Source organism: Anabas testudineus, chromosome 7, assembly GCF_900324465.2.
Source record: "Anabas testudineus chromosome 7, fAnaTes1.2, whole genome shotgun sequence".
NCBI lineage: Eukaryota > Metazoa > Chordata > Actinopteri > Anabantiformes > Anabantidae > Anabas > Anabas testudineus.
The window spans coordinates 9,449,772-9,477,534 of record NC_046616.1 but is presented as its reverse complement, the minus strand read 5'-3'; the positions used below and the strand labels follow the sequence as shown (position 1 = coordinate 9,477,534).

At 39.6% G+C, this 27,763-nt stretch overlaps 4 protein-coding genes across 8 annotated transcripts; 2 read left to right on the top strand and 2 right to left on the bottom strand.

Annotated features, from left to right (window-relative positions):
• Positions 1-28: 28 nt before the first annotated feature.
• On the top strand, positions 29-9,922 carry arhgef16 (Rho guanine nucleotide exchange factor (GEF) 16). The gene is made up of 15 exons (XM_026367711.1): positions 29-206; positions 925-1,558; positions 2,087-2,135; positions 2,368-2,531; positions 2,811-2,867; positions 4,024-4,184; positions 5,035-5,187; positions 5,279-5,408; positions 5,598-5,672; positions 5,783-5,875; positions 6,112-6,263; positions 7,016-7,198; positions 7,671-7,741; positions 8,621-8,722; positions 8,823-9,922. The coding sequence occupies exons 2-15, from the start codon at positions 992-994 to the stop codon at positions 8,960-8,962; spliced, it is 2,097 nt and encodes a 698-aa protein (XP_026223496.1). The 5' UTR covers positions 29-206; positions 925-991; the 3' UTR covers positions 8,963-9,922.
• ybx1 (Y box binding protein 1) lies at positions 9,786-14,717 on the bottom strand. Of its 4 annotated transcripts, none has more exons than XM_026367712.1 (8): positions 14,450-14,717; positions 12,654-12,717; positions 12,347-12,380; positions 12,172-12,261; positions 11,676-12,020; positions 11,227-11,324; positions 10,587-10,873; positions 9,786-10,124 (listed from the first exon to the last, which is right to left on the bottom strand). In XM_026367712.1, exons 1-7 carry the CDS (start codon positions 14,553-14,555, stop codon positions 10,633-10,635), a joined length of 978 nt encoding a protein of 325 aa, XP_026223497.1. In that variant the 5' UTR covers positions 14,556-14,717; the 3' UTR covers positions 9,786-10,124; positions 10,587-10,632. The 4 variants fall into 4 exon arrangements, with proteins under 4 accessions (XP_026223497.1, XP_026223498.1, XP_026223499.1 ...); XM_026367713.1 differs by having other exon boundaries at positions 11,239-11,324; XM_026367714.1 differs by having other exon boundaries at positions 11,739-12,020.
• A 2,416-nt stretch (positions 14,718-17,133) lies between these two features.
• Positions 17,134-27,679, bottom strand: ppih (peptidylprolyl isomerase H (cyclophilin H)). The gene is made up of 9 exons (XM_026368686.1): positions 27,499-27,679; positions 20,772-20,836; positions 20,593-20,616; positions 19,014-19,058; positions 18,744-18,786; positions 18,300-18,392; positions 17,958-18,045; positions 17,820-17,860; positions 17,134-17,618 (listed from the first exon to the last, which is right to left on the bottom strand). The coding sequence occupies exons 1-9, from the start codon at positions 27,562-27,564 to the stop codon at positions 17,550-17,552; spliced, it is 534 nt and encodes a 177-aa protein (XP_026224471.1). The 5' UTR covers positions 27,565-27,679; the 3' UTR covers positions 17,134-17,549.
• si:dkeyp-100a1.6 (probable G-protein coupled receptor 160) lies at positions 20,886-25,068 on the top strand. Of its 2 annotated transcripts, none has more exons than XM_026368684.1 (2): positions 20,886-21,766; positions 23,569-25,068. In XM_026368684.1, the coding sequence occupies exon 2, from the start codon at positions 23,599-23,601 to the stop codon at positions 24,700-24,702; it is 1,104 nt and encodes a 367-aa protein (XP_026224469.1). In that variant the 5' UTR covers positions 20,886-21,766; positions 23,569-23,598; the 3' UTR covers positions 24,703-25,068. The 2 variants fall into 2 exon arrangements, with proteins under 2 accessions (XP_026224469.1, XP_026224468.1); XM_026368683.1 differs by lacking the exon at positions 20,886-21,766 and adding an exon at positions 22,449-22,829.
• Positions 27,680-27,763: the final 84 nt, after the last annotated feature.

The following is a 27,763-nucleotide window of genomic DNA, read 5'->3' as shown; positions in this document are numbered from 1 at the left end:
CCTGGAGTGACGTAGGCAGCGCAGCTTAATGGGCGCCTGAGAACCGACGAGGAAGTGAGTGAGAAATATGTGACAGAGCGGAGACGAAGACTTCAGCTGCTGCTCAAGCTGCACTTTACACCGCGCTGGACAGAAGCAGAGCCGCCGGACTTACCTGGGATATCATCTAATTAGGGAGCTGTGTTTTGTTAGGTCGCCTCACGCAGGTAAGACAGCTGGTCATTTGTTTACACCCGCAGTGTTTTCTGAAGTGCGTGTGTCACCTCGCTGTTATGAACCATGAGAAACTCAGGCAGACATGTTTTTTTTTTTTTCCACCCTAATCCGTCTTTCAAGCAGCAAAGTTGTTCGGAACTCAGACTAAAGAGTGAACAGGAAAAAAAAAGCACATTATGCATTTGAACACAGCATTGAGTGTGTGTATTAACTTTCCATTTCATTTAAAGTTTGTTATGAATGAATTCAAACTGTCACAATAATGACAAGTTTATAATAGACCTGTATGTTTGTGTGTTTGTACCTGACTGCTCTGCACTGCTCAGGTTAGGAGCAGCGATCAGCAGTAAAATGGGACTTCTTCGTCTTCTTGTGGTTTAGTTTCAGTTGCAGTGGATCTCCATCTGTTTTTGTGTGGGTAAGAGCAGGGTAGAAGTAGGAGTGAGTGGTGAGTCACGGGTTGAGTTCCTTGATATGAGTTTGAGGACTGGCACAACTGACTGCTCTGTCAGACTAAATGGGTGAATGTCAGTGAGTAATTAGATCACAGTTTAGTGGTATAGGACATCTGGAAACTCCACTGTAGGTCCTTCTTTATATGCGAGGGTCCTGCAAAAAGAATTACTTTACATTACACCTGCTTACGCCTCCTCTTGTGTCTATTTAAGGTGCTAGTTTGTACTTACTATATTTCTTCTTCCTTGTCAGACTCCTCCAATGTTGTAAGTTCTGAAGAGCTCAGGGGACGAGGCAAAGGTTGCAGCAGGACGACATCATGTCCCACACCCAGTCAGGCGGCATGAGTGACCAGGCCCCTCTAATCCTGGAGAGCTGTTTCTCCACAGAACTGCATATCTCTGAGCCGGAGGATGAATGCTGTCAGTCACAAAGACCACCCACTCCTCCGTCTGAAAAATCAAGACCCCAGGAAGTTGAAATGGACAGGCTTGTGGTGCCTCAGAAAGTGGTTTTGAGCACCCAGAGTTTTGCAGCACGGAAGGTTGGCAGCCAACAGCTCATCCCCAAGAATTTAGCCACGAGCAGCCGGCCTAAAAACCGCCACCACACCACCGTGGTGACGTTCCCAGTAGGACTGGAGAACTCCAGAACTGGGACCCGAAGCAATCAGTCAACCCAGAAGCAAGATGTGTCGTGGGAGGATTATGACAGTGATGGGGATGGCTGCGCTTTGAGGAGAAACCGCAGGAACATGTCATACAGAGCAGCTGTGACCAGCCTGGACATAGACGCCATGGTGAAGCAAGGGGCTGAAGCTACACTGGAACCTGTCAGAGAGTCCAAAGCAGCCACTTTGCGTCCAGCACGCAGTCCTGGACACAAGGTACATTTGGCTGGTGGTCAAAGGGCATCATACTCTGTCTATTTACCATAAACTCAGACTTTGATAGGCAGTTATCAGACTGTAAAAACAGATCAGTTTGTTTTTATCAACTATTATAATAGAGGAGTGTCAGTAGCAGTCGTATGACAGTCATTTGAATTAAATTTATTTATTTAAAGATGTTGGACATAAAATTGATTTAAAAAAAGAAAATGAAAGATGTATGTTGGATTCTACTGGCAGCACATTCTTTAGATAAAAATAGCTGATACAGTCCTTTCAGCAGTCTCATAGGTCACAGCCAACAACACAGTCTGTAGTCAATAGAGCTGGGGGGGGGGGCTCCTTAAGTTATAAGATTGACAGCATGTTTCCACAACCGTTTCCAGTTATACTAGGGTTTGTACCAGACTATAATTAAAACGTCCAACAGGATTGAAAAGAAAGAGATAGTCCTGATGAGAGAATATGAAACCATGAGAAAAAAAGAGATTAAAATAAAAAGCTGCGCTGTTCTCTTCTCTCTAGCGAACTTTCATGAAAAAGAGGAACCAGAACCGTGGATCCTTCAAAGACGGTATGTTCCCCAGTGTGTCACTCTGTCCACTTTTCTAAATTTGCCAACATGGCTACAAATAGCTGGGAAATAACAATGACGTTTAGCTTTTTTTTTTTTTCACAGGCTGATGATTGAGAGACATATTTAAGTTTTAAAACAGATATTTTCATTAAGAGTAATGAGAAAATACAACGTGCATTCACATTGAGACTGGTAACATTGAAGAGATGTTAATCGATACAATCCTCAGCTACACCGCGCCTTTACCAGGAGATCCGAGAGAGAGGTCTACACTCCACCAACCAGGATGAGATGGTGGAGGACTTTGTGGTGGTGGAGCCTCCTGGAGAGGATCAGGGCATCGTGGTACAAAGCTACCGACCAGCACAGCTCACCTGGAGCCAACTACCACAGGTAAATCTCTAACAACACTGACATATGACGTAAAGGTAATAATTAAATAAGTGCATATGTATATAGATTCATTTCAGTCATGACTGCCTTTGACAAAGAACAGTGACAGCTAGTGTGTTTATGACGCTGTTTAATTTTGTATGATAGAAAAGCTCACACCTTTTCACTGAGAACATCCACTGAACATATGTGACACTGAGAAACATTCACAACATATTTTTATTTGCAATACAGCAAAATGCAAAAGCTTAACATTTTGTTTTTGTATCAATAATGCAGGTGAAGGACACAGATATCCTGCAATCAATCTCTCCCCAAGAGAGAAAGAGACAAGAGGTAAATATGAATGCCTTCTGCTGTTTGTGCACTCAGGTGTGCATCACATGCATTTCCAAGTATGTCTGCATTAATATCCTAGGAGGAATTTGACATTGCATGGGAAAACGGCTCTTATCCAGCTGAGGGGCAAAAACTTTTCCAGTTATAAAACATCTGAACAAAATTACAAAGAATCTTTCTACACTCACCATTTTGCATCATACAAAAGACATGGATGCCAACTTGTCCTAAACAGGCTTGAAACATTAGAAAGAATTAGATAACATTAAAATATGTTATGAAGAATTAATATTTTCTGCTTTGTGAGAGTGTTCAGATTTTGATTATATCCTGTTTGTTTTTGTTCACTGTCTCTCTTCCACATACTTACCTCACACCATTGTTTGGCAACAAGCCAAAGACTTTCTAGGAAATCAAGGGATTCACTGAAAAGAAGCCGAAGTAGTTAAAGCAGGTTAAGGGAATGCTGGTAAAACAGGCTAGCCAAATACAAAATAAGAGCTGGGGTGGATTTAGCCTTTTGTAATGTGTCTTCACAAGCTTTTTAACAGTAGATATTGTGTCAATACCAAAGTTCCACCTTGTGTGCACTACAGTCGCAGAATAAAGCCACACCCTGCACATGTGCTTGTATCGCTCCTTTGCGTCTTTAGGAACCTCTTGGGTCCAGGTTTAGTGCTTAAACAGTGTGCTCCATATTTGAAGCTGCCCACAGGAGCTTCTATGCCATAAAAGTAATTGGATAAAGTTTTGAATTATCTTCTTGTACTATCAAGAATATTTGAACAGCAAAAATGTTCCACTCTGTAGCTGAACTCATTTTTTTAAATTATGACGTTTTAGTCTGAAACATCATTGCTCTGTAATTTCAGGTAGTAGTGGTCTTAATTAAGTTCAGCTGATGCCCTTTAATCCTATCTCAGCAACTTCCCCCTTAAAGAATGTAGAAGTGACAAACATTGCTGTAAATCAGCCTCTACCAATTCTGTCTTTTCCACTTCTGGACTTATTCGTATAAATAAAACGTGTTACGCCAAAATGTCTCAGGGGGAGTTATCCCTTTTCGAAGGTTAAAGCTGAATTGAAAGTGTATCTTGCAGATGTGAACGGTTCTTCCACACACACACTTACTAGATGTGTTTTCCTTTGACAGGCTATTTTTGAGATCATCACATCAGAGCATTCATACCTGCACAGTCTGGGCATACTGGTGAATCACTTCAAGAACAGCGACGCTCTGAAGAAGACTTTGACGACAACAGAGCACCATCACCTCTTCTCCAACATCTCTGTCATCCACCAAGTCAGCAAACGGTGGGCACAGTAGTCTGCTGTGTATCTCTGTGTGTGAAAGGATGATGGAAAACTGGGTTGTTGGCTACTAGTAGTGGGGAGATTTACTGCCTTGAGTGTGGGAATCAGGGCAGTGAACTGTTACCGTAGTAGTATTCCACTAAGTTTCAGGCGAGAACAGATTGATTTAAAGTTTCGGGCAGAGTATTTGACCTTAGCATATCTTTAGGCTCCTAACATGTTCAAACATGCTGGCCAAACCGGTTTGTCTGCCTGGCTTCTCTAATTATTCCCAGGCACTGAGATGATAATATTCCTGAGATGAGCAGTGTTGCTCTGTGGATTGTTGGCTACTTTATTTTGAATGAAAATAGATTCAGTTGTAACAGCAAGAGAAGACGCATCCTTCTTCCGGCTTGTTGTTGTGCAAGTAAATCAGGATCTGTGAAACGAGAAACCAGAAGGTGTCTCAGAAGCTGCTGTGAGCCCTATCTGATAGTATCTGTGTGTGAATGTGCCTAGTTTCTGCCTGGGTTGGGCTGTTCTTTAGGTGTTGGTTTACTTCTTTTTGTTAAAAAGGCAAGTTGCAGGGGTGGGCCTGAAAGTTATTAATCATGCAGAAGTTCAGGCTCGAACTTTCCTATTCAATTAGAAAACTGATTTGAAAAGTCATTGCTTAATTACTAAAACAGTGAGTAAATATGTCTGTGCATTGAGATATATATTTTTTTTAATCTAGAGGTTTAGTTCAGCTTGAACACACTGTGCCCACACACAGCTGGGTGGATCCTGCTCAGGTAATGAATACGTGGGAGGAAAACCCAGTCCTTTCACTTCTTACTAACCTCCCCCTCTCTATGTCTATTTTCAGTTTTTTTGAGGACCTTGAACGACGTCACTATGACAATCCAGTGATCCAGGACATCAGTGATATTGTTCAGAACCACGCTACCCACCACTTTGAGCCCTACATTGTCTACTGCTCCAATGAGACCTTCCAGCAGAGGACCCTGCAGAGGCTGCTGTGAGGAGCTGAACAAACTGTAACATGGTGTTGAGTTTCTGTGGTAACATGGCAAAATGTACTAAATTTCCTCTTTCTTTATCTCTCTAAGGACCAGTAATACTGCGTTTAAGGAGACACTGAAGAAAATAGAACAGAGCAGTGAATGTGGAGGTCTCCCCTTGATCTCCTTCCTCATCCTTCCCATGCAGAGAGTAACCAGACTGCCACTGCTGCTGGACGTTAGTTTAAATACTTATTTACTGAGAGACAGATAAAATAAAGATTATTTCAGAATGTGTTAAGTTGAAAAAGGCACTTATATATGTAGGTGTCCTAACATAGACACATTTTTGGCATACTGGAAGCTGTATAGTAAACTACTGACGCTCTCAGAGTTTAATACAGTTTTTTTTTTCTCCTCCACACAGACAATCTGCCAGAAAACACCAGACAAGACAGCAGAGTACTTTGCTGCTGTTTGGGCGCTGCACGCCATCAGCAAGGTAGAGATGCTGAGACAGTTTACCCTCACGTGTTTCTTTTGGCAGTGGACAATTATATTTTCTTTATGGTTGCGTCATTGTTGTCATAGTTGTGACTAATATCTCAACAGCTCGTCACTAGCTGCAATGATGGAGCAAGGCGGATGGAGAGGACGGAGCAGATGTACACCATCCAGAAACAGATGGATTTTGGTAAAATCAAAGTAAGAGCCAGTTGTATGTCTCTGCACAAACACCTTCAAGGAAGATTACAGTCAACTTGATTTTTCTCTAAAATGTTGGTTTAGGGCAGTGCTTCTCAATTATTTTCTGTTGCGCCCCCTCGCAGGACGGAGTTACATAATGTAGGACTCAGGATTTAGGATGATAATACCAGTACAACATGAACCATGTTAGTTCAGTTTGCTAACCAGGAGTGATAAACATTATGTCCTCACAGCCTTTTCCACTGATATCATCATCACGGTGGCTTAAGAAGCGCGGCGAGCTGGCCATCTCCAGTGAGGAGCTGAGCATCTGGAGGGCTTTCAGCAACAGGAGCTACTACCTGTTTCTCTTTAATGACGTACTGATTGTTACCAGGAAGAAGAGGTTTGTGAGACTAAACAGTTATTCTGATCATCATTATTTAATACAGTTGCATCTAAAACCCAGCCATATCTTGAACTAATGAACATCACAATAATCACTAAGATACAATCTCATTGGATCACTTAAGATGCACTGAGCCTCCTGTAACATCCTGTTTAAGAGCAATCTTGCGTTAGACACGATGACACTAAGGCAGGACTGTTTTTATTAACTGTAAAAAATGAATTGTGAAACTAACATTAGAGGCTCTTTCACAGACCGAATCTCCTTTTAGAATAAATGTGAATCTTGCTGGGAACCTATTTAAATTAAATCTGGAGTAGACAAACTTCAGAATCACAAGTTTATGAAGCACTCATGAACTTTGTGGTTGTTTTCCTGGTGACTTCTTTGTGCACTAAGTTGGCCCAGATGCTAGCTGGCAGGGAACATAAGAAACAAGAGGAGAAGAGAGGAGAGGAAGGGACAGAGAGAGGAGAGAGTATGAGGTGGTGCGTGCATACTTCACATTCTTCAATCTTGCATTCAGCATGTCAGCTCAACAGACTACAGCTTTTTGTTTTGAGTCGGGGAGAAACCAAACAATATTAGTTCGGAGGAAGGAGCTGCACAGAACACAAGTCATTTTGAGAGTTGTAAAGTCGACATTGACTCACCTGTTAGGTTATCTTGTAAATACTGCGAAGTCCAGTGAACATAATCTGTAGAAACAGTTGGAATTGAAAAATGAATAAAAATGTTTGTGTATTCAGTGAGGAGAGCTTTGTCGTGATGGACTATGCCACTCTGGAAAATGTGGAGGTGTTGTTTGAGGAGGATGCAGAGGGGGGAACATCTCCACATGGCAAGAACAGCTCCAACGTTTCCTTCAAACTGCTGATGGGCAGGAGCAGCGAGGGAAGATTAGAGCAAATCTCCCTGGTGGCTGAGTCCAGGTACTGCTGTCCTCTACCATCTACTGTAACTAATAACTATAAGTAGTAACTCAAATGTGGTAACTGACATTGGAAAACATTTGATTAAGTATATGAAGGTTTAATCGTAAGAAAGGAACCATTTAGCTAGAAATATGAGCTCTGACTTTCTGTCTTTCTTTCACAGACTAGTTCGTACATAAATACAGAAACCTTCTTGTTATCTCTGAATATAGATGGTTAATATTAAAGCAGTCTCTTGATAGACCTGTTGTGATTTATTCAAAGGCCCTGGTGTGAATTGGAGATGTGATATTTTTGTGTGTGGCTCCCTCTACTGGCCACAGTCTTCCTCCCAACCAGAAAAGCTCAGTCTATCTAGTTCTTTCATACAAAGAGATTTTTTGGATCATAACATGTATTATTGACTGTACTGTGTTGGGAGTTATAACTGTGCTTTTTTATTTTTTATTTTTTTGTCTCTCTTACCAAGAGTGGACCGGGCACGTTGGATAGTAGCTCTGGCAGAACAAAAGCAGGCAGGTGTTGTCACTTGTACAGATGGTAAGTCAGCATGCTTTATTTACTAAGGGAGTTAACTCTTGAGTGTGACCTAAATTTTCTAGTGTGTATGTGGAATATTAACTAAAGATGACTCAGTCCTGTAACCTTTCACGTGTGAATTGTTCATTTATCATGAAAGCCTTCAACAATGCAGTAGTGCAGTGTGTTGCACAGAAAACAGATGGTTCACATTCATTTTCTATTTACAATTAGGCTGCAGCTATTTTCTTGATCTACATGAACCCTGAAAATGGATTCCAATGTTTTATAGTCATTTTTTTATTTAAAAAAAAAAAAATAAAAAAAACTTCTGACACCACTGCCAGAAATGCTTCACATAAATTTTACCAACTCACATTTTGCAACAAATGAAAAGATCATGCACCCTGCATCTCTGCCCCTGCACTTATAGAATATATGAAACAGATGTAGGCCATTATGTGCCAAATGTGCTTTGGACACACTACAAACTTTAAAACACATGTGCAGCAGTCATTCAGATTCTCTGGTATTGTGGGCCATTGTGACATTGTACGGGCCAAATAAGATGAAAACGTGTTCAGTATTTTGGTTATTTTAAATAATTTGTCAGATTAAAGCACTGTTCTTGTACCTTTTGGCACATATCGTACTGTGAAAAGCTTATCTTAAAACATCAGTGAGTGTTCATGTAATGGGTATTGTCTTAGGACCGAGTGTTTATCTGATCAGTTATGAAACGTATTGTCAAAGGGTGTGTCTCTTTAAAGAAGTGATGTGATGTAGATTTCAGTACAACAGGATCCTTAATTGTTCATTCAGTAATCACTTGAAAGAATGTTTACTAACCTCAGTAGGCTCTACCTGGTTAAATAAAGGTTAAATTTGAAACTGTTTCAGGTCTGCCTCAGTATGAGGCCACTAAAGCCTACATGCCAAAGGGTCCAGATGAGCTGGGGCTGCAACAGGCTGAGCTTGTGATCGTCCTACAGAAAGAGGAAGGTGAGTCCCTGTTTGTCACTACCAGTAATATGGTTACAAATCCAGATTCTTGTGCTTAATATGTGGGTTTACAAGGAAACTGACTGTCTGCTTTTTCCAGCATGGTGCTATGGGGAGCGAATGCGAGATGGAGAGAAAGGTTGGTTCCCTGCTAGCTGTGCCACAGAGATCACCAACCCCACTGCAATGGAGAGCAATGTGCAACGTATGAAGCGTCTGCGCAAGGAGACAAATGTTTAAGTGACTTTTAATGGCCATATTATTACATGAGGATGTACAGAGCAAGGACGAAGAAAGACAGAAATCCCTGATATTTGATGTTCAGCTGTTTGTGGGACTAGTGAATATACTGAACATTGGAGAACTATTAATTACAGGTGCATTACGACTGAAAGATTTTTACCAGGATAAACAAAAATGGCCTTTAATGCTGCCCTAGTGCCCCTGTTTAAGATGTACACAACAAAAACCACAAGGTTCTTGAATTGAACCCAGCCAGTCTGTTTCATGTTGCACTGTATTTTGCCATTTACTAACATGGGCATACACTGTACCAGAGCTACTGTATTTTAAGGTGTTTTATCCACTTACTAAACTATACATGCAGTCAGTCAAGCATGACTGTTTTCAGTAGTAAGATTTATTTGCTAACAGGAAATTTTACTCACCGGCAATACCGTTTTCTTGTTGGTGAATTTAAATTTTAACTCCAAGTATATATATGATACAGGTTCAGGTTGATTTCAAAAATGATTTCTATTCTGTAGTCTTATGCTATTATGTTTTCAAAAATATTTCAAGATGAGAAAGTGGATCTAGTAGGAACTTTTAAACAAACAATTAGTAACTTTTTGTTTTGTTTTTTTACTTGATATAAAACCAGAGAATGTTAAGCAGTTTGATGTCGTGCCATTGCCTAATTAAATAACATCTACTGCACAATATAAGTAAATAAATCCTTTGTATAAAAAAATGTACTCTGTAACAAAGAATTCTATGGTTTTTACCACTGTTAAGAGCCTGTATACTTGAAAACCAAAATAAAGCCACTACAGAAAATGTGTCTGGTTTCTGGACTTTTATTTGAGCTTGCATTTGTTAAAATGTTTGAATACATAAAAAGTTATTTAAAAATGTCAAACTGACCAGATATCAAATTCCATTTTTTCTTTAAAAACCATTTGGTGTAAAAACTTAGGACAGATTTAGAAAAACATTTGCTGTTTCCCCAAAACTCTTTGTAGCTGTCACATAAAAATAATGGAAAAAAAACAGGTCTGCATAGATTCTGCAGGCAATCGGTGGTAATCTGGTCAAATGCATGGTGCAAGCTTGGGACGATCGTCAAGTCAAATCTTATTGCTCAGATCTTGTTTGATGTTTCTTCTTGTTGACAAAAAAACTGAAACGAAAAATGGCAAATTTGTTGTCAATTGATATGCTGTTTTTTAATTGACAACTTCAGTCATTCAGGTCTAGTAACATAGCATGCTGCATAATTTATCATAGCACCAGACATCCTAAAGCCACTCAAAAATACAAAGCTGCTGCTTGTTTAAAAATAAGACAACAGAGAGTGGGCTCTATGGCGCCTGACAGTTTGCTTTATCAAAATTCCTTGCATTACCTCATCCTTTGGATCATCCATTGCTTAGCCACAAAAGTGCCTATAACAAGCTAGGCCACCTCACTGTGAAAGCTAACTATTAAATTTGAAGGTATTAAATTTTCAACATACTCTGTTTTACTATCAGCTCCTGATGTTGTCCATAAACAGTAAATGTACAACTAAATCTAACATCATCATCATCTAAGAAATGATGCAAACCAAACCAGATCAGCCACCATGATACTACAGACTTACCCGGACGATGGTAAAAGATGGTAGGTGCCGGTCGGCAGGTTGTTTCCTACTCAGCCCCACCCTGCTGGGCCTCGGGAGCGGACGTTTTCTCTGCAGATGGGTCACCTCCTGTCTTGGCCTCCTTGGTTTCCTGGCCGGGTTTGCCACCAGTCTGTTGGCGTCTGCGGCGGTAGTTAAAGTTACGGCGGTAGCGCCTCTGGCGGGGCTGCTGGCTTTGACCACCTTCGCCACCCTGATTCTCCTTGTCCTCCTCACCGTCCCGCACCGGTCTGGGACGGGGAGGACCCCTGGAGTAAACAAACAAAAAGCAAGGAGCTGTAAGCAAACATGAAGTATACAATGACTGAAATGTAGAGGTCATGAAAATAATACATCAGCCGGTGAAAGCATTACAATCACAAAATGACTGCTGGTAAAAAAAAAATATATATATATATATATATATGCTAAATTTGGATGCACAGCTGCAGTTTGAGGTTGGGCTGCAATAGCAGGAAAATTTCTCTGACCGGTACAGGTGGCATTCATTAGTTCTTAAGAAAGAACGTTTTGTTTTTTGGCTCAAGGCTAGGACTCGGCCAGCTCAATGATTTATTCTCCCATTGCTGCAGCCCTGCATCAACGAAGCCAACATGCAAACCTTGGTCTGAACCTTGGTCGGAAGCCTCTGTAGTAGTTCTGCCTCACTGGTTTGTTGCCCTGGTCTGGACCTCCCTGGTTTTCGTCACCCTCGCCTCCCTGAAAGCAAACAGACCACATAACAACTGACACAAAGCTCCCCCCCAAACTGTCAACAGACAAACTTTAGAAAATTTGGTATGAAGTCTCGAACTGGCCACGAGTCTCGAGTGTCTCGAACTGGCCACGTCATAATTTTGAGGCCGAAAAAAAAGGCCATTATCGCGTAGTACTGAAATTAGGGGCCTATTTGTCTTTGCATGATATTGGGAAGACCCCCGATACACCAAGATTAATTGTTCACAACCACGTGAGTGTTAGAAAGGAGAGTGTTTAAAGTTGAGTATAAATGGTCCCAACTCTGTTAAGGGATAGCTGGGTGCCTGCTTCAGTAGCCCTGTGACGGCGTACCTCAGTCATCTCTCCGCGTGGTGCGTTGGTGTACGGGGGCCGACGGCCGTAGCGTCTACGTACAAAGTATGGCGGATAGCGCCGTCTGCCAGAATAAGCGGGTCTGCGCTGCTGTTGCTGCGGGTCTCCTTCAGCTCCGCTCTCTCCTCCCTCTCGGCTGCTTTTGTCACGACTTCCACTGCCTGGTTCACCCTCTCCATCACTCTGGTAGTTCTCTGGATAGTCTCCACCACGGGGAGGGCCCCTCCTTCGGGGGTAGCGCCGGTAGCGGTTCCTGTCAGCTGCATACTTACTTCCCTGGACTGCAACGCCTCCTGGGCCGGTGACATTTGCTGCCTCTGCTCCCTGTGCACAGTAGGATTTTTTAAATAAATGTTATTATCTAAATCAATGACCTAGGTAAATGACAGTAAAAAGAATCTAGCTTTCAGAAGCTGCTAGTTAAAATTAGATCTTAACACCTACTCACAAAACTGAGTTACCAACTAATGCTCACCTTCTCTCCCTCAACTACATCAAACTCCACAGTTTCTCCATCTCCAACACTGCGAAGGTATTTCCTCGGGTTGTTCTTTTTGATGGCTGTCTAAAACCATGAACAGTTCAGCTGTGAGTTTTTATGCATGTGATGTATGTAAATGATTAAAAAAAAAACAGTGGCTGCAACTTACCTGGTGTACAAAAACGTCCTCTTTTGTATCATTCCTAAACAAGAAGAAAAGAATAGTTAGCTAGATAGTTAGCTTATGTTGCCAAGCTATAGAATGCAACAATTTATCTACAGACAGACTGCAACTGAACCAACAAGTGTGGGGATTAAGCCCAGCACCTTACAATAGTATGGAGAACAGCAGACAAATCATCTGTCAGCTTTGTAAGCAAATCAATGCCATAATAGGATTGGGAATGTCCCTTGACACACAAAGATGATATTAGAGTCTTTCTTTAAGCAGTAGGAAGGAGGTGGGATCCACTTACCTATTGATGAAACCATATCCATTCCTGACGTTGAACCATTTGACTGTACCCAAGACTTTTGTTGCTGCAATGACAACCAAGAAAACTTAATTAGATTTATTCAAGTCCCACATAAGAGTAAAGGAATGCAAAACCACAGTTGCTGAAAAACGAACCAAGGCCACAGATAATGTGGAGGCTATATTTAACTGCCAACTGTCACCTTATTTATAGATCCTGGTGCTTAGGGGTATCCCATGCCAAATGCATGCAAGACAAGTACTGAGACAGTTAAGACAATATTTCTCATGTGGCCCTAAATGTTTATTGCCCGCATTATTTATGTTTCTGTCTGCATAAGGCGTGCAAACATAAAAACAGTAGTAGTAACCTAGTATGCCGTGGTTGCTGGCAGTATTTAACCCCCACTACTACAGACCTACTGCCCCATTTTAAGCAGCACTTCCCGTGCTTGAGCGTTCACACGTGGTAGAGTCGCGCCCGGATGTGTTAGCAAGCACTGAGGCCAGCTGGCTTGTTAGCATAGCCACATGTAGCTAACAGCTTCAACCATGTGGTTGGATTTGTGCCAGCAAGCGGGAATGACCGCAACGTATCAGACATCAGTTATTGTTGTCAAATATCTCGTAGAAATACGTAGCAATGTGTCGTAATCGTAATTGTTTAAGTGAAAAAAACAACTACACAGCGAAAGGAAAGAGTCTAATCACTGGGCAGAACGGCGGACATTTTGGGTGGCCCCTTCAGCCATGTAAATAGCTAACATTAGCTGGGTAAGCTAACATAGACGTGTTAGCCAACGAGCTACCATCGCTGTTGAGTAGCTAGGCCATAATGATAGATAGCCGTCGTCTATGAGCAAATTTCGATAACCGTTGACAGTGATAGTCTGGTGAACCACTGAGGACATTATCGTTTTGCCGACTACACTCGGAAAATACGTCCGTTTGTGTTTCGAGTCTTTGACAAATACATAATGGAACCGGAGTATTTCATGTGAACAAAGGGACGGCCAGCAGCTAACGTTAAGCTAGCTTTCTTTCGACGACAGGAACCGGTTAAACGAGCAGTGGTATTCCACCATGATGTGATTATCTGTCAATGGAGCCAAATAAAAAATAAAGACAACGTTGCCGCTAATGTCTTGACACCAACTACTGTTGTCTGACAACATTTAAAGAGCGGCACTAACGTTACCGTACAGACACTGGTCCCGATCACAGAAACAACTTCAACGGTCACGCATGTGACGGCCAACCGGCAACATGGCATTGTATGGCGGATATCGGATATTAAGAGGCCGATAGCCAGGAGACCGGGGATATTCCAATTGTAAAAATTATATATCATACCAATCGTATATTCCCTTAAAAAAACAAATGTTCTCATTTAGGAGAAACTTTTCGTTTACTCGTGAACCCGCATTCCTCATATAATTTTAGCCAAGCAGCGGACAAGGGTAATGGCAGCACTGAGAACATGATCCATATTTTAATGGCTAACGTCAACGTAATGTTTCGCTTAAATCCAAAATAAATTCCAAGATAATATACCGTCGATAGCCTGATATGTGTAGATAACACTTACTTCGTTATCGCTAAGACATCAGACATATCCAAAATTGGTAGAAATGTGAAAGGTCCTGTTAGCCACGTTAACGTAGCAGTTAACGTTCAACGGTTAATTGGGCCAGTGATCGGTTGGTTAACGTTAGCAACCGCCGCTTTGCGCATCGCCCTGAACGTTACCGTGTCCCGAACCACGTTAGCTAACTAGCTCATTTCCAACAGTCTTACCGATGACCTTCTTATCCCCCGCGGAAGCTGCGGCTGCCGGGCTGGATGGGCTCTCCGCATCGGCAGCAGGCTGCGGCGGTTGTTGTGTCTCGGCCTCGCTGCTCATTGTTACTACTGGTTGGTAATGGCTTCTGCCGGCGGCGGCTCTCTGCTATGTTTCCCGGTGCTAGATGGTAACCTGGGCCGGCGGTGGTGGGGGCTACTGCCTTCGGGCTCTCTGCTTTCCTCTTTCCGCTCCCGTTGCCGATCGAACTGGGCAGAATGAGAAACTGTGCCGGAGAATGATCCCAGTCGGGGCTCCGCCCAACTACACTTCCGATTGGCTAGAATCGCTAACGGCAAACATAACGCGTCCCCATAGGCCAAGATAGCTGTCCATTAGCTAGGGTAGACGTGTTCGCTAAAAATGATTGGCTAAAGGGCGTACCCATCTGTTGTCCCCGCCCCATAATGATGTCAAAGCCAGGCCAGTCAGACAGACGCTCTGGGAACAGTCTGTTTGGTTGTGACATGTTTCTACTGTGATGGATTTTAACACAGTGTACAAATACTTGCAAAATAGATTCTTAGGCCATCCATACATAAAGTGACATCAGACACAACATGACTCAGAGTTATTTTTATTTCTTGTTTGTAATACCTGGTTCACAGTCTATCTGACTTACTCTGCACAGTGTCAACGAGGGACCAAATGGCATTTATCAAATGAGAAGTAAAATAAAACTTGAATTTGTCAAATGTCTCTCCACCCTTGGAACATCATTTTCTGTTTGTAAAGTTGGTGTTTGCCTAAGGCCGAATTGTATGGCTGCTATCACTACTGACACGATTACAGATCACTATCTGTAAACCAATGTGCACTTAGTACAGTCCTGTGAAAATTACTAACAATAACTGGCCTAAGTTGTATTTATTTACCAAACATGACATAATTAATATATATAACCATAACCCTAACCCAACCTACTTCATTTTTACTGCTCTGTCAGAGTTGTGGAGTGTCAGCACCTTTCACACAATACCTTGGAAGTTTTGTTGTGACTGACTATTAACTTCCCACCAGCCGTTACACAGATTTTGAAGGTCAGCAGCAGCTGTATCTCACAGGAAATATCTGTGCAGTAGCTCATTTACTGTAGTTAAAATATGATTTATTTTTAAGAGATTAGTCCCGGTTTATAGCTGATTAGTTCAAGATACAGGTTATCTGACAGTATGACACCCAAGATGAACAATAACAGTTATGTTCCTTGTGTTGTCGGCCTGAAATTATTCAGGAGTTACAAGAATGGTATCTAAAATATCCGTCCTACTTTCTATAAATTGTTTTGGATAATTACACCTCTTGAAATTTTATAGTCCACAAAAGCTATCACAGAGACACCAAATCCTGATATATCGCAATTGGTTTCTCCACTCACATTGGCCCTGCACAATAAGCTGGTTAAATGCAGTCATTATCCTCAGTGAATAGAGAAACTCCACTTCCAGTAGCACAGAGCAGACAGACCCAGACTGCATGTGAGACAACCCCACCACAGCCCCCCACCCATTGTCATGTTAATGCTCCACTGGCACTGTTTATGAGCACTGGCTGATGTGTGAAGAGCTCGCCCCGTTCTCTCACACAAAGATGGGCTTTAGCAATGACCCCAGAAAGCCTCCCCAGGAAAGGGACCCCCCTCCCACAAAAAAATAAATAAACCTTCTTCCTGCCTCTATAAGAACAGAGTCTCAATCTGAAAGGATTCTTTTGTGCCAAGGGAATGAAGTCCAAGGCAGAAGAGAGAGAGAGGGGGGGGAGGGGTCTTGGGGCTTGGATTTGTATGGATGGCTGGGATAAGAAGAGGTAGCCATAAGTTCAGCAGAGGATTGCTTGTCTGTGCCTTGGAAGACTCTTGTGCCTTTCATTATAAGGTGTTTCCCTTCGTTGCACTATGGCAATGAAGAGACCATCACTTCAGTTCAACTGTACATCTTTGCATAAATCTTTGCTGATACTCTCCATCTCTTTCCAAGCTAAAAACTGATTGAGTTATTTCTAAAGGTCAGAAACACGAAAGAAGGTAAAAATCAGACAAACATGGATATGTTTTTACATACTAATTAAAAGTTGAATTACAAAAAGGATCAAAATAAAATGTCGATACACTACTCATAATGCCAAATTGTTGTTAATTCTCTGCAGTTGGCCTTACAGTCTATGGTTACTATAATAATAATAATAATAATTATATATATATATATATTTTATTATTATAAACCTTACAGTCTATGGTTACTATAATAATAATAATAATAATAATAATTAGTATTATCATTATAAACCTTACAGTCTATGGTTACTATAATAATAATAATAATAATAATAATTAGTATTATCATTATAAACCTTACAGTCTATGGTTACTATAATAATAATAATAATAATAATAATTAGTATTATCATTATAAACCTTGCAGTCTATGGTTACTATTATTATCCTGGTTCCTCCAATAATCCAAATTATTATTATTATTATTATTATTTGTTTAAGCCCTTGTTGCTGCTGTGATATTAATGTAAATCTAATCACACACATTTTAAACTGTATGTACTTACTACTTGGGATTAGTAAAACAACAATAAAGTAAAAAAAAAAAAAAAAAAAGGTAATTACAAATGACAACGGGTTTTTCAAAAGTTTATAAAAATGTAAAACAATTTATTGATTTTAAATCATATGCAGCCTGACTGAATTACAAATAAGAATGTTTCACGTTAACAAAATTGTTTAGGCTTACAAAAAAAAAAAGCCACACATTGTCTCCATTTGGATTTGGAAAAACAATAACAACAGTTTTGAAGATTAGGTTTTCAAAGTAATTTCAAACCTATATCCTGTCAATACCCGCAGACATATAAAATGTAAGTCACGAGTAAAGTTGACATCAGTTCTACAAACACACCTAAATAATATTACAGAAAACATCTTCCAGTGTGCATTATGGCAGAAGGCATCCATAAAGAACAATGTGTGGGTTGATGTTTGCTGAGGAATAAGAAACAAATTAAATGTCATGTTGTGTAGTTTTTACAATGGTGGCGTGAGGGAGCTGATCACATCTCGCCACACTGTGCAATGACGATGGGGAGTTTGGGCTTGTTGTTGGGTCCAGTGGGAACATTCTGTTAAGAGGAAGGGGCAGAAAGTCAGAACAAAAAACTAAACTTTAAAACAGTCACGTTAACTGTCAACTGTTGTAGTGCACTGCTATCAAATGAGCGAGTGTTTTGTTACTACTGTTCATCTACTGCTCCTAAAAGAGGGACAAAAAGAACTGAGCCATTTAAACCAATAAATAAACAAATTATTTTTTAATGGTTTACCTCTATTTTTCTCATGATCAGCAAACCATCAACCACTTTTCCTAAAACAAAACATGAACAGGACAAATATTTAATTCTGACACATAAAAACATATAACACTTATAATACACATGAATTCATCTTATAAGTGTACTCACCAAAGACAACATGCTTCCCATCTAACCAGTCACACTTAGTGCAGGTAATGAAAAACTGACAACCATTTGTCCCTGGACCACTGTTTGCCTGAGAAGTGACATTTGAGATAAGACTCATAACTGAGATAGTATGGTGATTTCAAACCTCTAAAGGTTAGGGTTAATTCACGTTAACGTGATCAGTCAAATCCTATTATCTATAAAGGTTTGGGTAGTTAACTTTGGATTGACTGCTCAAATCCTTTTTGTTTTATTGTGATATGAAACCCTTATCTTGATTTGGTTGAAGTCCAAGTAAACAGAGTCCCTAACACACATCAGGACATTGATGAACACACATACCATGGACAGAAGACCAGGCGCAGAATGCTTCATTCTGAAATTTTCATCTGCAAATGGACCTCTGTAGATGCTGCAGATGCCGGTTCCATCACCCTGCACAAAGTGCAAACAACACATAAGATGGTGCTCACAGAAGAGAAAGAGAAAGCTACACCTTGAAGAGTGTAAATGTGCTGTAGCTGACATGTCCACCAGAGGGCAAAGGTCTGAAATATTTTACTCATGCACAATTTAAAGTTCATCTGTAGCTTGTCTGGAATCAAGGCAGGAAATTAATTTAATGAAATGAAGAAATGGTAAATATTGTAAGAAATGCTTCAGAGATGTGCAAAAAGCTTCTATGAACTTCTATTTGACACCAACACACACATTCAACTCACACCCACTAAACATACTCATGACATGACATGAATCAGACAGCACAAGAGCTGTGCAGGTACTTACATTTACAAAGTCTCCTCCTTGTATCATAAAGTCTTTGATCACCCTGCACAATGGAAAATATATAAATTTACTCTCTAGTAAACATTCACCTTTGTTAAGAAACTGTTAAACAAAAAACAGAATTACACAGGCTGTGTGGCTAGTAAGAAATCATGATATATTCAACTCTGGAGTCAAGGGTCATCATTATCAATAATTCTATAATATAAAATAATACATAAAGCCCTTTTCTAACATGTAAGCTATACAAATGGAACCGTCATGTTTTACCTGTGGAATGTGCAACCTTTGTAACCAATAGGGACTCCATCCTTCCTGTAGGGCATACGTTAGAGACAGACGTTAGCAGTAAAGGCTAATCTTGTATTGTAAGCTATGAATTTTCACAAATCAGGTTGCAACATGGCTTTTGACAGTAAATGAGTCACTTAACATTTTAACTAGAACTAAAACATGCCACACTGCAGGCCAAGATACATCTTTGGCTGATTAGCCATAATTTAGATGATCCTGTTGAATCGCAGCTGGCTGTGGTGTTCATAAAATGCTAGCGTGTGGGATGACTATCAGCTTTGCATACAGGAACACAAAGAAGGAACCATGCAAGTAATAGAAAGAGCACATTGTCTTGTTAAATATGTCATACATCTTTAATGTGTAATGACACATACACAGTAATTATCATCCTCAGGGACACAGAATAGTTGTGACTGTACTGATCCACTACCATGATTAACAGATGGCATCATGAATTGTGAGTTAAACAAATCCTTTTGATTTTGCCAATCTTCCTACAGCAGATTATGGCTTTGTGTGTAGTTTTCTGAGATATGGCAAAATTCAAGTAGTAACAATTTGTTTTGATAATACAGTATATATTTCAAATGAGCTTGCAAGAAATCCAGAGGATTTGGACTGAAAATACAGCGAGAGCTTACATTTGAATTTTACATTCAAAATATATTAATATCCAACATAGCTGCACTTTATTTTGATATTCTTGTGCTTAATTCTTTGTTTTTGTGAGTTGTTTGTCAAAATTCAATTTTCAGCACAACGAGTCGCATCTATTTCCTTTTACCTGCTGCACTCCTAGTACGACAATACCATCCCTGTCTGGGTATTTTGTTATGCACATGCACATGTAAATAACCTCTAGATAAGCATATACAGGACATAGCCAATAGAATCCTGTTTAATCAGGTTTTCCTTATCCCACAAATTGCCTGAGTGAAACAGGTTTCTCATTTTAATGTTTCAAATATCAGGTTGCTTGACTATTCAGATTAGTTTGGTATGTAAAGTAGGACAGTGAACTATAGGCTTAAACCTGTATCTCAATATTTCTGCAATAATGATATAAATGATGAGATAATAGGACAAGTCAATAATATCTTCTGAGCCCCAGGTCAGACCAAGCCCGATCATCATCATCAAAAACTAAATTCAGCCAATAAAAGCTACAGTATGCAACTTGAAATGCTTCATGAATTATTGCAATGTTTTCAAGCAAACCCTCCCTCTCTAGTCGGTCAGAGAATAGTTAGGTTTTCTACTTGGTTAGTTAGCTTAATGGCATTTTTATTTGTTGTTAGTTTATAATTCATGGTGGAGGGTGAAAAGTGAAGCAGATCTGTATCAAAGTGTTGAGAGGAAGTGCTGGATAGAGCAGAGTGGACCGATTCATGCTAGCATTAGTATATTGTATTATCCTCCTCCATGTTTGTTCTCTTTTTTTAGGCATGTGATAGACACATCATCAATCAACTGCAGTATATTATCAAAATCACTTATGAAAAGAAACTCCATGGGTGTGGAGAGTGTATTGTGCAGGATGGACAAGATTTACCTGAACTCTCCGGTGCAGAACTGCCTGTAGGAGTGTAAGGAACATATTTGTAAGGAAGTGCAAGGAATATATTTGAAAACTCTGTAACAACCATGTCAACCCATTCAATTACTCAAACTCTATACATAATTAAATAATATTAGAAAATACTTAATTAAGAATTATGTTTTCTCTTTTACCGAAAATTCTCTGCTGTCTTTGGAACAACATCAGCAAAAAGTTCAATCTTCATTCGCCCGACATCCTGACAAACAGTTAAACACATACATTAAAAACATTTAGAGAAATCCAATGAAAACAGAAACACACTTGAAACATGGCACAAATACTTTCACTTGCAGCTAAACAAAACAGAATAAATATAAACTGATCATTCTTGTTCCTCGAAGCCATTCTAAACTAACAGGTTGATCTGGACAAACCAGTTACACTTACAGTACTGTTGGATATGTGCTTAAGAATATGCTCTGGGGTTACAGATACTATCATTTCTACTTTACATGAAACCATGTCTGTCTTCCTTCTTCTTCTTCCCTTTAAGACAATAACATGTTATCTTATTCCTATAGGCCTTAAGATCTCTGTTGACTTTGCTTAATGTGAATCCAAAACAGGTGCACTGCCAGGTAGGTTTTCACACACAAGGAATTTATCTTGGTCAAATATCAAGTTTGTCATGGTCTAACAACAAGTAGACTCTGAATTATTTTTACATTACAAGCTGCTTTGTCCCAGTTCTAACAGCATCTATCGCAGGTCAAAGAATACATAATAGAAATATGCAAAAAAGTAATAAGACGCCATAATCTGAGCTTTGTGTTTGTGAGCATGTGTGCGTTGAGCAGCACGGCTGTCAGTCCAACCAGTGCTCCCACCACCCAGAGGGGCATGAAAGTGTCCAACTGTTACAAGAACATCTGTGTGTTCATGTGAAAATAAACAATGGGCTGGTCTAATAAGAGCGGTGTGTCTCCCTTTACTGCATCCAGAGCCATTAGATCTCTTCTCTTTCTATTTAGACAATACAAAAGGCCTATTGTTTACAAGCATTGAAATGAAATACAGAAGCAAACTGTGTTGACACAGAAAAGCATCAACCACAGAACGTTTTGTTTGCCGAGGGCTTTCTCTATCTGCAGTGTGAAGTTTGCTGGAGTCAAATGCCTAACAACAGGTAAGACAGCTTTTAACATCCTTAGATAATCGACTACAGTACCAGTATTTAGTTTATGGCAACTACTTATATTGTAATAGAGAATTAAAGGTGTGCAAACAAGACTGCAATGAATTACTTGACCACGAATAAAGTATAAGGAATTTGAAAAAGCACTGACATGGCCACACAACAGCCATGTTAAAGAGTTCAAATTCCAGGCACACTATGGCAACAACATGTACCACACCTACATTGACTCTTCTGCAGCTCCCTGTGCCTTAGTGTAGGGTTTTGTAAGCTACCTGTATGTGCAAACACTGACCACAGTAGAGCATGCAGAGGTTTATTTGTTAATATTCTTTTTTTTTTATGATTTTGATTACATTTACCAGCTGATTGCTTTATAACAACACTTGAACGTAGGCAAATTAACACATAAATATAGCAATATGCATATTACATTTAACTCTTTAAACACATTACATGTGGTGTCTAAATGTTATCCTTCAGTCACTGCATCAGGATTATTTTTGCTTAGATATTTAATAATATTGCCAAGTAAAGATGGTTAAAATATTTTTTAACCTAACCTGACTATTTTTGCAAATAGGGAGGCTAGAAAATATTTCTAGGAAGCAACCCTATGCCCCAGACATTCAACACTAGACGCTGTTTCCTGGGATTCTTGTGTAACTGTATAGCAACATGTGCAGGTGGACAGACCAGTCGCAGGGAGTGGTTTCAACTAACAAGTATTGTTACTGGAAGCTTTGTTACTCTCTGGGTTACCTGGACATGCAAATCAACCTATCAAGAGACAGCCACCTCTGGGGTATATTGAAGGGAAAACAAAAAGGTTTCCTCGAAGAAAACCAAAGGCGTGTCCCATAAGGTGTTGGTAGTCACTATGGAAAGGTGGAGCCATAATGAGCAGCTTAAAAAGACACTCCACCTGACATCATACATACACTTTTGCCGAGTCTTGATGAACGGATGTAGGGCTTCTGATCTGCATTGCTGGACAAGAGTTAAGCATTTGGAGTTCCACTGAAACTGGACTAGGACAATTCTGGGCAGAGAGGTACAGAGGTCTTAGTTTTATATCGCTTTCATTTATTTCACTTTACTGCATGCTTCAAGTGGCAGAACTTGTTAAACCTGAAATCTTGCGGAAGCAAAATACTAGAAACTCATAATGCTTTACTTACGTTGACAAGGAACAGACTGTGCGCAGTGAATTTAGATCTGATTAGTGAGATAATACGCTTGGCTTTAAGTTTGAGTACAGTGTCTTAAAACTACAATGATAAAAGTCAATATTAATTTACTGTACTGACAGGGACACTGGATACAGCAATGTTTTCATATGAAATATTCTTCAAATGTGAGATTTGCTCACAGTGGTCAGTGTTTGGCAGGAAAGTAGAAAACATACATGAAGAGTTAATTCTACATCCTGAACACAGTCTACAGTGCAATCAGAAGCTGCACTATTAGGTTACACTTTGAAAGAATGTGTTGATGAAATGCAAATAACCTATCCAGTGAAACTTACTGTTCAACCTGTACAACTTTGACCATTGCTTTGGTTTTAAAAATTGTAATTGGGGCAAATTACAACTTTACAACTTGACAAAGATGTATGTTTTATAACAAAAATTAATTCCAGGAAGCTCTAATAACCTCATAAATCATCTCTTGCTACTTCAAGCATGACCAAAAAAGGTTGTTTAGGCGTGTGTTTTTATAGTAAAGGATTGACTACAGTCTGTTGTTTATATTGTCAAAGTTTTTAACCAGCACTATATTGTCTTTCACAGCACTTGACCGAGCACTCTTGCAACAACTCAATGCTGCCGGAGCTGTCACCTTCTTTGGAAACTAGCCACGACACAAAAATGCTGGCCATTATAAAACAATGGCAGGAGGGGTTTCCTTGTCAGACAATCAACACTGACAAGTATCTGTTTCTTATCCTTTTAAAGCTGGTACTGGATACTGTTGCCTTTTGCCTCTGCTGCCGGAAATTTTACACCTCCTTTTTAAGCATGTGCAGCCTGTCTATCGTCATCGCTGACGCAGTGATGGCCTTTGGTGTGGCAGCCATGTGGTTTGAAGGGGCTGAAAGGTCTCTTGCATCACTGTGCTTTCTTCTGGCTAATGCCTCAGCAATATATGGAGCACTGCCACTGCCCATGATGTGCCTGGGTTTACTGGACTACGGTTTAGGAAATACTCTAAACGTCAACCAGACTGACATTTGCAAACACCTCAGGAATGTGGTCTTGACACTGCTGGTGTGGATTCAAGCCTTTATTTACGCCTTTAGTTCTGTGAAAGCCGAACTGATAGAGCTGGATTATGTGATGGGGATAAAAGCTTTGGTGTGCGCAGTAGAGGAGTCTGCAATGATTAACTACTTTGTTTTGGTGCTTTTCAGCATACTTATTTTTTCGATACTGCCATTTTGGTCAAGAATTCCTCAGTGGGTGAAAGAGGCTGACAGGCTGCATGAAGTGAGGGAAGAACAAGAAAATCACAGGAGCGACATTTTGTTCATTTCAACCACCTACAGTGAGACACAAAGTGGTGGGGACATTTATCTGTACGAGTCTATTAAGCCACGACCACCTCTGTGGTTCAGCCTAACCCTCGGTTTCGGTATATTTTGGATGCCTTATCTCATTGTCACAGTGGCTTGTCTGACCTATGGCTTTGGTGTACCTGCCTACGTCACTGTAAACCTACTGTGGTTAGAATGCACCAATAGTTTACTATTGGGTGTGATTTTCTGGATAAAGAGCAAGACACTCGGGCCATACATCAATCAACCAGAGAATGTGTGCTTGTGGCATGTGTACTGGCATCTGAGCAAAGGAACGCAAGAGCAGCAACTTCATATAGCTGAATCTAATCCAGCAAAAGAGAAGAGAAATGCTGTTTTCTATGTGTAACACGAGACAGTTCATCAATCCAGTTACAAAAAACTGAACGTTTACAACAAATGGAAACCATAATACAAGGACATGACTTAACACATGAATAGTTCACCTATGTAAAAGCTGTGAAGAGCTTGTAAATAAAAGCTGCATTTCCAATTTAACATATGAAGTGCCCTGCAGCAAAGAATGCAAACAGGAAAATGTCTGTAAATGCATTAAGCGGCAAAGTGTAATGGACAGTGGGCTAAACATTTGTAAATATTTACAGAAATCAGTGTACATTTTAACTTAACTTTCAGAGAAATTTTGTGATGACTAAAAGTTTGTATCTATTCCTATTTTGAATATATATATTTTCAATAAAATACTCTGAAAACAGTTGTACATTTTATTATCTTCTTGGACCCTTTGCATCTGCTATTTTTAAAGTCAAGAATAAACTTGAATCATAAGCTTTTAATCTAGTATGAAGGAGGTATATGCTGAACATCTACAATTCAGTGACAACTGGGCAAATTCTATCTGTGGAGGAAGACCAAGGGATATGAGAGACAGCTGCAGAATAGCTACATAAGCCAATTAGCAAGATGTAAATATGTGCTTACTCAACCTGTATGAAGACCTTGACGGAAATACAGACTCATAATTAATAGTTGCACCTGCCTCAGTTACATAATTCATACCTTAGCCAATCTTGTACTTCAAAATGTTCAAAGAAACATTTTTTATCTTATATCAAAATTGTGTTTATTTCCCTCCATCAGTCATATTAAATCTGTGTCTGACTATTAGTTTTGGATATTTTGAGGAACAGTGAATAGACTAGAAAATGTCCCCATCTGTAAATCTTTTCATCGGTTTTGATCTACTGATGCAGGAATCTGAGAACTGAAATGGGCCACAATTTCTTTTAATGTTGCAATACTATATAGGAGGAATTGAGTGGATTGAGTGGATGTGCTATTTCCAGTCTTCATGGGTCTATGGTTGTCTGCATATGTTGTCAGCACTGTCAATCAAATCTAACCAAACCAAACAATCCTGTATAAGCGGACGAGCTACATTTTTTCATATCAGTGTTTTTTCTCAAAACATTGTGTAACATCTTTACAGTCATGAATATTTACTAGTCCAGAAGTAGTGAAAACGTGTTTTCAGTTGCTTTAAAAAGAACTACATGTAGGTGTGGAAGGAATAGCAGGTCCCACTAAGTTTAGACCACAGATTGTACCTTTGAAGCCCAAAAAAATAATTTCTGCTGATATACTAATTGATGCATAGTTTAAGAATGAATGTAATATAAAAAAAGCACATGCTAGCATTTCGAAACATGTATGCCAGATAACTATAATGCATTTACATTTAGTCATTTTGACGCTTTTATCCAAAGCCAAGGACCCCTACTGGAGGTAGGCCACAGCTGGTATTCTAACCGCAGTCTCCCACATGGAAGGGAATTGAACTTGTCATGCCATGACCATGCACTTATCTGACTTTTTCAGTTCCAATATAGATACCTAGACTTTGCATATTAGTCAATGCCAATCCAACAGTTGAATTACTAAGTTGTATACATCAACCTGAACATTGTGCCACTGGCTTTGTAACATAATGTAACGCATTTACACATAGATAAAAGTAATTAATTGTTATTTATTATTAAACTAATAACTAATACATAATTGTGTACCGGCAGCAACTTCAAATCACATTAAAAATAAACAGTAATTAGACTTTTTGGTAAACATTTATTGCAATCAGGAATTTAAAATCAAATGCACTGCTCAAAAAATTAAAGGAACAATTTTTAATGAGAGTAAATATATATATATAGAAGTTAAGAGGTTTCTCAAGTCTTTGCAGTGCAAGTGAAATGCTTGGTTTTGCAGAGCTACCACCACCTGTCACAACATTTCCTTTGCAGATATTATAAGTAGACATCAAACAATTCAGCGAAGCAAACATGAAATACCATATCTACATCGACTGAGACCATGTTGTTGCGAGTCAAATATACTGGTATGTTGCAAATGCTGCTGATCTGATTCTAAGAAGCCCATTTAGCTCAAGGCATGTTGTATAAAGGTACTTCAAACTTAATTCTACCAGTCCCTCCACCAGACTACCTGCTGGGCTCAACCATCAACATCCTAAAAATCAATCTATCTTATATCAAAATTGTGTTTATTTGCCTCCATCAGTCATATTAAATCTGTGTGTGACTATTAGTTTTGGATATTTTGATGGGGACAATTAGAAAATGTCCCCATCTGTAAGTCTTTTTCTCGGTTTTGATCTACTGATGCAGGAATCTGAGAACTGATAAACATGCACAACATTTATTTGGCTACTTATATACAAATGTAATTCTAAACTGATGCATGAAGACAGAAAAAATGTGTTATGAAGATAAAATTGGTGCGTTTCTCTTGTTAATTGAACTGTTGCAGCTCAGTCTATTTATTCTTCCCGTCCTGTAATGAACAGTTCACTCTACTTAAAAATTCTTCTCATTTGCATCAACCCGGTATCACGGAACAAACATCAACATGAAGCTACTGTTAGCAACCTAAAAGAGGTTTGCCACAATGGAAATGTACCGCTAGGAGACAAAAGTAAACTTCGTATTATTCATTGTTTTATATCAGATGTGCATTAAAATTGCCACTTTAAATACCACCACCATGTTTAAGTACTTTTAACCAAAACGCAGCGTTATTGTAGTGACGCTTGTCAGACATGAGAACTCCACGTTAGCTAGGAACCAAAGTCAATGCTAACTAGCTAGCTAAGATATTTCCCACTCACCTGCCCTCCAATGGTAATGTCGAAGAAAACAATCGGGTTATTAGGATTACTTGGTTGAACAGACATGATACGTTCCTCGCTTTTTAAAATCTATGCGGAAAATTAAGTTTAACTGACTACACGCAAATAATTTGAAAATCCTGCATATGCGCTGTTCACATGTACGGTGGCCGAGGAGAGACATGTTACGGTGATCAAATGGGACAAAATACCTCAATCGCGAAAAGCGATAATCGAAAAAAAAAAAGGATAATTTCGCCTGCTG